The sequence below is a fragment of the Bactrocera dorsalis genome, unplaced genomic scaffold, assembly GCF_023373825.1.
Source record: "Bactrocera dorsalis isolate Fly_Bdor unplaced genomic scaffold, ASM2337382v1 BdCtg069, whole genome shotgun sequence".
NCBI lineage: Eukaryota > Metazoa > Arthropoda > Insecta > Diptera > Tephritidae > Bactrocera > Bactrocera dorsalis.
This window is the reverse complement of record NW_026038120.1, coordinates 1-11983: the sequence shown is the minus strand read 5'-3', so window position 1 is coordinate 11983 and position 11983 is coordinate 1. Positions and strand designations below refer to the sequence as shown.

The following is an 11983-nucleotide window of genomic DNA, read 5'->3' as shown; positions in this document are numbered from 1 at the left end:
AATGACAGATGTGGGCTGTCGATACTTTCTTACAAAACAAAATGTTGGCATCAGTAAATAAGGTAATCACAAACATTATATGCCGACTTGAATTACATTGTAGTACACGGAGTATATGCATTTATTTTTGATTGCTTACAAATTTGGCTTCAAAAATTGTATTAACTTAAGAGTTCATAACGAAGTAGGAAACCTAAATACTTAATCTTTTCGAACTTTTTCTGCACGTGGATCATCGGGACGCATTACTACATATCCCATCTTATATCGTCGGTTATCACCGTCTCTGGCATAATATCCAGCAACGCCAACCGCTGCCATTCCCAATCCTATCAGTGCTAAGACTGACCCGCCAACAATGTCTGGAATCTCGTTCCATGCACGCTTCAGGAGGCCATGGGAATTACGCGCAGCTGAAGCAGACATTTCAAAACTGTAGAAGACAATATTATTGAATTAATGCTTTTAATTAAACAATATAATTTATAAAACCCACAATATTGATAAGAATCACCAATGTTACACAACACAAATGGTAGAACTGTCACTGAACAGCTGCCAGTGGAAAAATATATGGTTGCCAACTTGATATTTCGGTAATAAAAATAGGGAAAATTATTAACGTGTATTTACGTGAAAACAAGAAAACCAAAAATTAATGTAAGCTTCAATACAATGTCTTAATAATAATATGTATAAAAATAATTAAACAAATACAAAAGCAATGGTGTGTTCAAGTTTATTATTCAATGAATAAAAATATTATGTTGAACACACGAAAAACTTGCAAGTCACTTTTTACTTTAATCCTTGGATGTCGTAATTTGATAATAGAAAATAGCAAATAGTATAATTAGATAATAGTTTTTATTTGTACAGAATATGTTAGGTTTATACAATAACTTTGAGTAAATATGAAATATAATTACTTTCTTTAAACAGATCCAAAACATAGAAAAATAATTAATACAAATTTCCATATATCAATATTTTATATTTTCCACATATGCGCTTTATTGTTTAAAAAATAGAAGTAAATAGTTTGGTTTCCTGTTATTCCTGATAATTTTCGGTTTTGATATCGTTAAGACCAAGTTCTTCATTTTGATCGAATGTGCGTTTGTATTTTACAATGACTAATTTTTCGTCTGGCTCATCATCTTCTGCCATAGATTGTACATAACTATTTCCAGCGGGATCATCCAAAACCAAAGTTGCTTTCAATTCCAAAGCCAAAATTTTTTCGAACTTATTTACAACGGCTTCCATACGTTTCTTACTCTCTTCGTCAGCAGAATCGCGAAAAAAGAAACTTTCATCTTGAAGTTGGTCTCTCATAGCTACTATAATACCTTCTATAGTGGTGAAACGACCACCAAGAGCAGATGGGCCAACTTCACAATCTAATTCCGGAATGCGAAGGCTACATGTTTCAGATTTTAGCACATCTCGAGTAAGATCTTCCTTGTTTTCAACTTTGACTTCAAAGCGAATACCTGTTTCCTCAATCCCACCTCCAGATTTTACCTCATTTGTTTTACACCCACAAACTTCGCATACTGTCGCCATTATAACAACTTCTTTAAAATGTGGAATATTTGTTAGTTTCATATTCGTCTCGCAAGGCGAACCACACTGTGAACATAATGTTTGAAACTGCAAAACTTCGCCATGTAGATCATCAATACCCCAAGCGTCTTCCGCAATGGGTTTCAGTAGATGTTTCTTTTGAGTTTTCGATTTTTCCGCACTATCATTGGTTTCCTCTACAGTTGACACATCTGTTGGACAGTAAATACCTAGAAATATACATAAAATTAAAAATAGGACTTTTTTTATCACTGAGATTATGACATGTAAAAAGGTTGTGCTAAAAATGTACTATTTCATCTGGGCTAACCAAATTATACTTGAATAAAAGCATCTTAAAATTAAAATGTCTATATACATATATATGTATATGAAACGACACTTACCAAGAATTTGATCTTGTTCTTTTTGTCTTTCGAAGTGTAGAATCTTACAACCCGGATCCGATGATGGCGCAAAAGGATTCTCAATAAAACTATTTCCACTTATGTCTTCCAAGACAAGTGTAAAGTTAATTTGTTTCTCTTTTAAAGAGGTTAACTTTTTGACATATGCATCAATTTCAGCTGCAGCTTCAGGATGCTTTTGTTTTCTGTTTTCTTGATCTTGAGTCAGACCTCTTATCGTTCTGTCAATAATGCCCTCAACGGTAGTTATATCGCCCTTTTGACTTTGAGAAGGTATTTCCAGTTCTACTTCAGGAATGCTTACGGATGTGTAATCCGAGCGAACTACTCGTCGGTTTAAGTCTTCAGCATTTTTAACATTAAGTTCAATACGTACACCTTTTTTCTGTATTTCTGATGCTGACTGAATTTCACTGTTTTCATAACCGCAATGTTCACATTTAAAAGACATGAGTACAATCTCCTTAAAGAAAGGTATTTTGGTGAGCAGGAGACGGGTTCTACCTGAGCGAAAGCAATTCATACAGGCGGATTCTATATCCGTTGCTTCTAGATCTGGATCATCCCCGTCAATATTTCTAAATATGGGCTTCTTTTCATCTGCCATATTTTAGATTATTTTTTTTTATGCAAAATTAATTTTCACTATTGGAATAAACAATTGAAATTACAAAATCTTTCATATACATATTTATATATGTAGCTAACAACGTGCTAATTGGAAAACAGTGTGGCATGTTGAAATATTTTTCGATCAGCTTGGAATATTTGGTCGTATATAACATTAGAAATCAAGTTAGGTATTTAAACTAAAGATATGAATTTAAATGTCATAATATTATAATTATTATGTTGCACTTAAGAACATGTATTAATATACATTGAATTTATTAAATTTATTAAACAAACATAATGCTTTGTTAACTATAGGGTAAAATGTGAAGGCATCAACATTGTTAATTCAAATAAACAGCTGATTGCACGACATTCACCGGTCTGAGAGTTAATATAATATTTTTAGAAAATGTAAGAGAATTTGAAATATATAATGTCCTTTAAGTAAATGTAAAACGACTTTTCCACTTTAAAAGAAAAAATAGTTGACAAAATGACCACATTGAGGTTGATGACGCGTATTGGGCAACCTGTTTGGCAACAGCGTCAAGGAATGCTACTGACAGTTTTGGGTAACATTAAGTACAGATCATGGTGCCTACTAAACTCTCACAGCACAACACAATGTATATCACTTGCACCCTTCGTAAGTAGCCGCCATTCATTTAGCACAAAGAAAACTGCGGACTTAGCTGGTAAAACCGACACCAAATCATCTCCGGTTTTAGCCGATGAGGATATTTTTGGTGAGGCATCTAAACTGGGACTATTTGCGAAATTCAAATTGATGTACAAAAAATATTGGTATGTGCTTTTACCTGTTCATGTTGTTACTTCGATTGGTTGGTTTGGAGGTTTCTATTATTTGTCAAAAAGGTGAGATAGGACATTAATGTGCATATGCATACTTATACATATATAAAGGGTGATTTTTTAAGAGCTTGATAACTTTTTTTTAAAAAAAAACGCATAAAATTTGCAAAATCTCATCGGTTCTTTATTTGAAACGTTAGATTGGTTCATGACATTTACTTTTTGAAGATAATTTCATTTAAATGTTGACCGCGGCTGCGTCTTAGGTGGTCCATTCGGAAAGTCCAATTTTGGGCAACTTTTTCGAGCATTTCGGCCGGAATAGCCCGAATTTCTTCGGAAATGTTGTCTTCCAAAGCTGGAATAGTTGCTGGCTTATTTCTGTAGACTTTAGACTTGACGTAGCCCCACAAAAAATAGTCTAAAGGCGTTAAATCGCATGATCTTGGTGGCCAACTTACGGGTCCATTTCTTGAGATGAATTGTTGTCCGAAGTTTTCCCTCAAAATGGCCATAGAATCGCGAGCTGTGTGGCATGTAGCGCCATCTTGTTGAAACCACATGTCAACCAAGTTCAGTTCTTCCATTTTTGGCAACAAAAAGTTTGTTAGCATCGAACGATAGCGATCGCCATTCACCGTAACGTTGCGTCCAACAGCATCTTTGAAAAAATACGGTACAAACCACACCAAACAGTGCATTTTTCGGGATGCATGGGCAGTTCTTGAACGGCTTCTGGTTGCTCTTCACCCCAAATGCGGCAATTTTGCTTATTTACGTAGCCATTCAACCAGAAATGAGCCTCATCGCTGAACAAAACACGCGCGCAAAACACATTTCGAACCGAACACTGATTTTGGTAATAAAATTCAATGATTTGCAAGCGTTGCTCGTTAGTAAGTCTATTCATGATGAAATGTCAAAGCATACTGAGCATCTTTCTCTTTGACATCATGTCTGAAATCCCACGTGATCTGTCAAATACTAATGCATGAAAATCCTAACCTCAAAAAAATCACCCGTTAGCAACATATAGCAACATAATTTTATTCATTAACATTTACTATTTTAGTGGTGTTGATATTCCATTGCTTCTACAACATATGCACCTTAGTGAAAGTATAGTGGAACGCTTCCAAAACTCTAGTATGGGTCACTATGCGATAGCCTATCTTTGCTACAAAGTGGCGACTCCCCTACGTTATGCGGTCACCTTAGGTGCGTAAAATAACTAAATTTAGAACTTCATTAACATCCGAATTTAGAATGCAAACCATGGTAAAACAGTTGTAAACTATATCGGTATATGTGTATTAAAGTTGTTATTATTTTCCTTGAGATTTACGTTTGTTCAGTTGCATCCCATATAATAAATTCAGTGTAATTAAGGTAAATTTTATAATTACAGGTGGTACAACCGTGTCCATAAAATATCTTGTTCAAGCCGGACATATTAAACCAATTCCTAGTAAACGCGAATTAATGCAAATGTATGAAAAAAATAAAGCCGATAGAGCTGCTGCGAAATTAGAAGAGATTGAAGAAAAGCAAAAGACCAAGGGCAACGAATGAGGAATTCCAAAGTGATATTCACCAATAATTAAAATACCTTAAGTGACAAATGATTACCGATTTGCAATTAAAATTTCTCAGTCCTGTTTTGACGATTAAAACAGTAAAGGATGGTGCGGAATGAACATTTTTCTACTTTTTCTTATTTTAAAGAAATGTATTCATCCATGTACCAAGTTATTTTTTTTACTGTGAAAAGTACTTTTAAATTATTTTACTTGTTTCATTAATGCAGGACTAAAATTCTAAGAGCGGTATAAATTGATAAAACAATTTGTTGTGATTTTGTGTAAATAATATTTAAAAAGAGGGTGTAAAATGCCTACTTCTATTCAATATTAACCTCAAGCTCTATAGCAACGACAAATAAAACAACAAATAGGGCATCAAATGTCAACAAACCGAAAATAACATAAAAAATACATCTTTTGTGAAAAATAACACATAAAAAAGGAGAAAATATATTTTGTTAAAATAATATCTTTTATTGTAATGGAAACAACTTTATCGGATGAATCCTTGAATATTATTGGTAAATCGAAGGCTAGTCAATTTTTTGACGATGTTATTGGTCACATAGAAGACATTGTGCTTGGAGAAGATTTCCAGGTTATAAATATATTAAATAAAAATTATAAAATCCATATTTCAAATCTATAACTTCATTACGATTTTCATACATGGTAATAAATAAGTCAAATTATTTCATTTTATTAGGCACTACATAATGATTTTCTGGAGAAATATTGGCATTGCATTGAAAACACTGAGGAAAACAAGCTAGTATACATGGATATATTTCAAGAGTATACCAATACTTTTGAGACCTTCCTAATTAAAGAACTCTGTGCTCGTATGCCTGATTTTAATATGAGCCAATTTGCGGAGGAACTAGAGTAATTCATATGGAATATTAGAAAAGCAATTTATTTATTCGTGTTTAATATAGGAAAAATGAGGCGTTCGATGATGTTTTAAGTAGCGGCGAAATTATTGAACTTTTACACTCATTCAATAACTTTGAGACCTTTAAGGAACTTATGCTAGACTACCGCAGCGCAAAAGAAGGTCAAATGGAGCATCTAGACTCAAATATCCTCATCACAACTTCGTATTCGACAACAAACCCGGCGATACCCACTGTAACCGAAGACAAATGTGATATATAAATTATTTCGTATTAATATTGAGTAGCCTGCTATAACATATATATACATATGTATGTATATATATTTTTCAGAATTCGACTAAGCATTAATTAATAAAATTATGTGTGGATTTGAAGAATCGATAGTATTATATTTTTAACAAATTTTTATTATTTCAATTTGAATATTTGAATGCCGCAACCATAAATGAAACATCGTTTGAAATTGTCTATTCGCAAACCTTTGATGTCTGATATGGGTGTACAACAAACCAGTTCTGTCGCAGGAATTCGCAAATGGATCTTGTTTACAACCTGGTCTAGGCCCGAAGTATATGCACAAAGACCCTCGTTATCGAAAGTTAACTGTACCGCAGTTACCTGTGCCGAGTGTGCATTTTCAATACAAAATTTTTTTTTAATCTCAAATGTATTTTCGTTTTGAATTTCTAGAGAAGTATAGGAAACTGACTGGTCATCACCACCAGTAAGAATATGAAGCATATAGGTGTTAGGCTCATAATATATGTCCAAAGCATTTACTCCGCTTGCGTGATGTGGCAGTTCAAATGGTAATTCTACCAAACTCAAGTTAAATATGCATATCTTTCCATTTGTGCCTGCTACTAGAATGTAAGAGTTCGCGAACGTCCGTACCTGCAGCAAACAACAGCCGCAATAGAAAGCAATCTCGGATATAACTTTAAAAGATTCACTAACGTGTAACTTGCGCAAATAACCGTCTGAACAACATAGGAAAACAAAATATTCCACTTTATTGCCTGAATTATTAGTGTTCACTTTAACCACATCGCATGACATTATTCGAGTTTCCGGGTCGGGTCGGTAAGTTTGTGTCTTTTCGTCTTCACTTTGTTCATTCTTATTTAAAGTATAACTCGTAAGTTCATGGACACGAAAATCTTTCAGTTCCAATAACGCTATGCATAGTTGCGCTCGGCCGCCGCCAGTAAAAATTAAAACAGCATCTTGTTGTATTTGTAAAATTTTTAATGCTCTCACATTGGATATATGTGAATGCAATTCCGCACATTGCTCTAATCGACCGCCGGACATTAATTTAGATATTTTTACCATGTTATCGTCTCCGGCACTTACAACTATACTAAAAGGTACTTCGATGTGGTGTGGTTCAATTATATTCAAAATGTTACATGCACGAGTGTGCCACTGATTTCGTAACATCTTTATACTCTTAGAAAGGATATTGCACAGTTTATGCTTATGAAGTCTTAAAACTTTATTTTTTATAAATAGTAGCTGCAAAAACTTTCTGCTGTCTTCAGAAGTGATATCGTAATGCCAACTGCGATGTCCTCCACCACAAGGTATTTGTACGGAAATGTCATAGTCGTGAGCCCATATCACGAAATGGTTATCGTTAAAACCCAAAAGAAATTCATTGTTTTCAATTACAGCTAATTTCTCCACCCAAGCTACAGGTATAAATGTGCGTTGATGTGATACAATCGTGTCGGACTCAATTCGTATGGAAAGCATCCGCAATGATCCATCATGACCGGCGCTTTGAATAAATATATAATCTTTTTGAACTTCTTTGAGGTAAAACATTGTTGCACCTAATGATCCGTGCAGATGCCGTATAGTGTCCACACATGTGCCTTTAGCAGACCCATAATCAATTTTAAACAGTATTGTGTTTCCCATACGATTACTAACTAACAGGTAATCTTTTAATTGTTTTATTTTTACACGTAGGGCTGTTGTTGTCCATGGTTCCTTGCAGTATGGTAGGGGAACAGCGATTCGAATCGCTATGTTTTCACCTTCAAGAAGCAAACATTTTCCAGATTCATCAGAAATCAAAAAGGAATTATTATTTAAAAAATGGAATGAACGTATTACTCCGTCAAGTATATCGGCATCAAATAATATGTCGAACTCGTTTTTCTGGCAATACTTAATAAGTGTTAATCGTTTGTAGCCACATATCGCAATGTAGTTGTCTTGTACTTCAAATACAGTGCATTTATATTTTTTATGCATATCAATGATGTGCCAGGGGCCACATTCATGTATATAATTTACCTTATTATATTGAAGGAGGGCGTACATAAGACGATTTCTATTTGTTATACCAACTAACATGTTAGATTTGAGAAATTTTGCTTTCGCCACATATTCGTTTGGTTCTAAATCTGTGACAATTATAGTGGTTGAAAAAATCTTCGATTTCATTCTAAGTACATCTTCAACATTGTATGCCAACAAGTTTCCCGTTGATCCGACTGTATACAATGTGTGTGTATATTTGTCGTATTCGAAATTCCATATCACTGCACCAAATTGAATACGTTGTTTGAACAATAATTCAGCCTTACTGTTCCAAATACAAAAATGAGAATCTTCTCCGACAGTCACAGCCATTGGTTTCCGATCTGTGAAAAGTGCACATATACATTAAATTGGAAATATAGAAAACATGAAATACAATAATTCACCGAAATGGATAATTTTTCCTTGAAACACTCGTGCAACATGACCATATCCACTAGCTATTGCATTAATTTTTAATTCATCCCAAGAATCATTTGAAGTTCTTTCAAGTTTCCAGAAGCGTATTGACCGATCATCTGACGTAGTGGTCAGCAAATTAGATTTATCATCAAAGTCAATAGAAAAAATTACTCCATTATGGGCTGGTTGTCTATGCTTTAGTTCCACTTGTATTTCAATGCAATCAATCTTTCGAGAAATCGTGTCAGCAATAAATGGCTTCCAAATGAGCAGTTCTCCAAAAGCATTTCCTAATTAATTTCCAATCAATAATTTTCATTTATGATAGCAATGCACACCTACCTCCAAAAATTATCAAATCCTCATTTGTTCTGCCTCGAATATGGGAGCAATAAAGTGTGGATTTCTCATTGGAGGATGACTTCGCTGTAACTTTACAAGAATTCTTTTGTTGAGTGTTTTCTTCGTAAAGGAATCGTAGAACTACACTGTGAGCAGTAAGAAGGACAAATTCATTTGGATTTTGAAGAAAGTGTGCATAACTTATCCAGTCAGTAAGACGAAAGTGAGAAAGTTGCCTAAAGGTGTACTATAAATAAGAAACTACTTTCACAAAAGAACATACTCATATTTTATAAATATAGCACCTCATATTCGTCGTAGACATACTGCATTAACATACATTCTTTTTCGCCGTGTACAATAATTCTTCCTTCATTAGACGGTGCGTTCTTCAACAACACATCAGCAATGCCATGCACTTTAGCGCGCAATTTCTGCGCAAGCACGCGGCCTTTAGATGTGTTCGGTAAATGCAGGTGTAACTCATTGCCAACACCTGCAAATAATACATTTGACCAATTTAATAAAAATAATAGTGTGAGATATATTATTTATACCTGAAAGTATTGCTCCTCCTTGCAATATTTTAATTGCTATGGAATCTGTAATTGTCAACTCCGTTTCCATTACTTCTAATTGGAAAACTCTTGACAGTTGTTCTTAATAATATAATTACAATTGACGTGAGTTTCACTGGTACATATATAATCATAAAGCTAAAGGCGTATACATACACGGCAGATACGTTTAATTCATTTTCAACTAAAACGTAAATATATCTGAATGAACATTGTAGTAAACAAATAAAACCGTTCAATAGGAGATATTTAATGTAATCATGTGCATTTACAAAATATTAGTTGAGAAATTCGACGATGGAAATATATATTTAGGTTTCAAAGACACATAAAAGTTGAGGAATAATATATAATGAATGCGGTTATTATTACATATTATTATATATGTTTGTTTATTTATTTAATTATAGTACCTCCAATCATATATTAGTTGGAAGAAGCTCATTGCGCTGAAAAGGGAACATTGAGTGCATGGCTATAGACAATGCACTTAGCATAATAAAAAATACACTTCTGTGTACACAAAAGTTTCAACCCTGATACCATAGTTCCAGTGGAAATGGAATTTTATTCATCTGCAATTGCAAATGTAAAATGTCATCTACATCAGTGTTGTTATTTTCCGCGGCGAATAAATTCGTTTCTTTCTCGCGTAAGCCATTAAGTAGTTTGAATTATTCGAATATCGTCTTTTAACATGACAAAAATATTTAATTTATAAACAACATTTTTTTGTGTTCGTAAACTATAAAGCGGTACTGTGCGTAATAAGTCTTAAAATAACTTGTTTCTTTGGTTATTGGCTTGGAAAGTAATACACTCAGCTAATTTCAAAGCTGTGGAGTAAGAGCAAATACTATTGAAGAAGAGTGTAACCTGTTTATACGCAAGTATTCGTTGGCTTAAAATGTGAAAATTTAGCCTAACTCATAGTTATTTGTACAATATGCTTTAAAACAATATATAAAACTATTCCAATTAGTTAAGTGGGTTATTTTGACAATCTTTGTGGATTAAAGTTGGTTCTAATGGAAAGGAAAAAGAAAAGGGAAAAATATTTTATAATTACGGCCTAGTCTGTTAAAAAGGTAAGTCATGCCATTTTTTTATACATGTGTGGTTATTCGCAAAGTTGTTTCCTTTATTATATACATACATCCATATGTATTGTATTGTATAGATGAGATAGAACCAATAAAACATAAATTTTCATTTCGTTTCGAACAGGTTTAGTAGCGAATATTCATACTTATTGTTTACGTTGCAAAATGTATGCATACACATGTACATGAATATGAAATGTGTTTACATTATTTTAGGGAATGGAGAGATAGTAATTTGGTTAAAAAAAAAAAGTTTTTTTTAATGACACACCTACATATTTGTGATTTTTTCAGTAAACACGACTCAACTGGTCTTAAAAATAAAATTTTCGCTTAATTGCCGCTCCGTGTTTAAAAAATACAAAATAAATGAAGTATAAAAAAAGTACGATGAAATTTGATGGGCGCTTCTTGTATCTTTACGTACCATATTGTAAGGAATACTTTGTATGTAAAAGTATAAGTCCGTTTATCTAAGGATCGATTGGCTCAAATCGACCACTTTTGAACCCGACCCCTTTAGATTTTGCTGAAACTTATCCATCCTTTTCTACCCTTTGAAAAACATTTTTGAGAATTTTTTCAAAATTTTTTGTCCAACTTCAAAACATAGAAATAAATTTTACGGAAATTTTTTTTTTTTCATTTTTGAAAATTTGACAATTTTTTTTAAATAAATAAATAAAATCGGCCCACTCCGGGATTAGCAGGGATAGTTGTCAAATTAACTGAAGTTTTTTTTGAGGAAAAAAAATGGCGAACATCCAAAAAATTACGAAAAAACCGATTGAAATGAGCTTTCCAAAAAGGTCCCGATGCGACGAATAAAACTAAAACTACGCGCGTTCAGCGCCAACTAGCGAAAATACCGCAAGACTTTTTTGACAACCCAAAAACCCAGAAACTGTAATTCTTAATTTTTCTAAATTTGTTTCATCAAAATCGGACAAGTGGTTCGCGAGTTATGTTAAACTACGTTTTTGTCAAAATGTTACAACTAAGCGAAAAAACATCAAGATAAGGAAAAAATTTAAAAGGTCATAAAAAAACTGACACATACGAACGCCAAACCCTTTGACGGTTTTACTATACTGACCTAGTACCATCACCCTGCCTTGGACTTCTCCGCGCGGTTGGCGGAGTTTGGACTTCAAGTACGCCATTCACTAGGAGGGAGTCAGTGAAGGTGTTAACAGTTCCACTGTGAATTGGGTTCAATGCCTGTCGAAAAATCGGTGTATAGTTGTATATCATCGACGTATTGGAGGAGTTTTCTTCTAATGTTCTTAGGATGCGGCTCCTCTTCAAGCTGGAGGC

At 33.7% G+C, this 11983-nt stretch overlaps 4 protein-coding genes across 4 annotated transcripts; 2 read left to right on the top strand and 2 right to left on the bottom strand.

Moving 5' to 3' along the window:
* Positions 1-92: 92 nt before the first annotated feature.
* On the bottom strand, positions 93-2933 carry LOC105225501 (zinc finger protein ZPR1). Its single transcript, XM_011203994.4, has 3 exons — positions 1977-2933; positions 497-1799; positions 93-433 (listed from the first exon to the last, which is right to left on the bottom strand). The coding sequence occupies exons 1-2, from the start codon at positions 2602-2604 to the stop codon at positions 1054-1056; spliced, it is 1374 nt and encodes a 457-aa protein (XP_011202296.2). The 5' UTR covers positions 2605-2933; the 3' UTR covers positions 93-433; positions 497-1053.
* LOC105225499 (protein FAM210A) lies at positions 2928-5475 on the top strand. The gene is made up of 4 exons (XM_011203992.4): positions 2928-3023; positions 3089-3488; positions 4498-4643; positions 4834-5475. The coding sequence occupies exons 2-4, from the start codon at positions 3106-3108 to the stop codon at positions 4995-4997; spliced, it is 693 nt and encodes a 230-aa protein (XP_011202294.2). The 5' UTR covers positions 2928-3023; positions 3089-3105; the 3' UTR covers positions 4998-5475.
* On the top strand, positions 5385-6284 carry LOC125775264 (ADP-ribosylation factor-like protein 2-binding protein). Its single transcript, XM_049461641.1, has 3 exons — positions 5385-5606; positions 5715-5893; positions 5947-6284. The coding sequence occupies exons 1-3, from the start codon at positions 5490-5492 to the stop codon at positions 6164-6166; spliced, it is 516 nt and encodes a 171-aa protein (XP_049317598.1). The 5' UTR covers positions 5385-5489; the 3' UTR covers positions 6167-6284.
* A 9-nt stretch (positions 6285-6293) lies between these two features.
* LOC105225494 (WD repeat-containing protein 6) lies at positions 6294-9733 on the bottom strand. The gene is made up of 5 exons (XM_011203984.4): positions 9543-9733; positions 9291-9481; positions 8986-9232; positions 8628-8933; positions 6294-8564 (listed from the first exon to the last, which is right to left on the bottom strand). The coding sequence occupies exons 1-5, from the start codon at positions 9610-9612 to the stop codon at positions 6316-6318; spliced, it is 3063 nt and encodes a 1020-aa protein (XP_011202286.2). The 5' UTR covers positions 9613-9733; the 3' UTR covers positions 6294-6315.
* Positions 9734-11983: the final 2250 nt, after the last annotated feature.

What these genes read in the sequence shown, in the direction of transcription:
- LOC125775264 (XM_049461641.1), top strand. Translation starts at nt 5,490, where the DNA reads ATGGAAACAACTTTATCGGATGAATCCTTGAATATTATTGGTAAATCG. An exon ending in TGCTTGGAGAAGATTTCCAG is followed by an intron (nt 5,607 to 5,714) that starts GTTATAAATATA and finishes TCATTTTATTAG; the next exon opens with GCACTACATAATGATTTTCT. An exon ending in CAATTTGCGGAGGAACTAGA is followed by an intron (nt 5,894 to 5,946) that starts GTAATTCATATG and finishes TGTTTAATATAG; the next exon opens with GAAAAATGAGGCGTTCGATG.
- LOC105225499 (XM_011203992.4), top strand. Translation starts at nt 3,106, where the DNA reads ATGACCACATTGAGGTTGATGACGCGTATTGGGCAACCTGTTTGGCAA. An exon ending in TTCTATTATTTGTCAAAAAG is followed by an intron (nt 3,489 to 4,497) that starts GTGAGATAGGAC and finishes TTACTATTTTAG; the next exon opens with TGGTGTTGATATTCCATTGC. An exon ending in ACGTTATGCGGTCACCTTAG is followed by an intron (nt 4,644 to 4,833) that starts GTGCGTAAAATA and finishes TTATAATTACAG; the next exon opens with GTGGTACAACCGTGTCCATA.
- LOC105225501 (XM_011203994.4), bottom strand. Translation starts at nt 2,604, where the DNA reads ATGGCAGATGAAAAGAAGCCCATATTTAGAAATATTGACGGGGATGAT. An exon ending in AGAACAAGATCAAATTCTTG is followed by an intron (nt 1,800 to 1,976) that starts GTAAGTGTCGTT and finishes GTATATTTCTAG; the next exon opens with GTATTTACTGTCCAACAGAT.
- LOC105225494 (XM_011203984.4), bottom strand. Translation starts at nt 9,612, where the DNA reads ATGGAAACGGAGTTGACAATTACAGATTCCATAGCAATTAAAATATTG. An exon ending in GGATTTGATAATTTTTGGAG is followed by an intron (nt 8,934 to 8,985) that starts GTAGGTGTGCAT and finishes GAAATTAATTAG; the next exon opens with GAAATGCTTTTGGAGAACTG. An exon ending in AGGAAAAATTATCCATTTCG is followed by an intron (nt 8,565 to 8,627) that starts GTGAATTATTGT and finishes CACTTTTCACAG; the next exon opens with ATCGGAAACCAATGGCTGTG.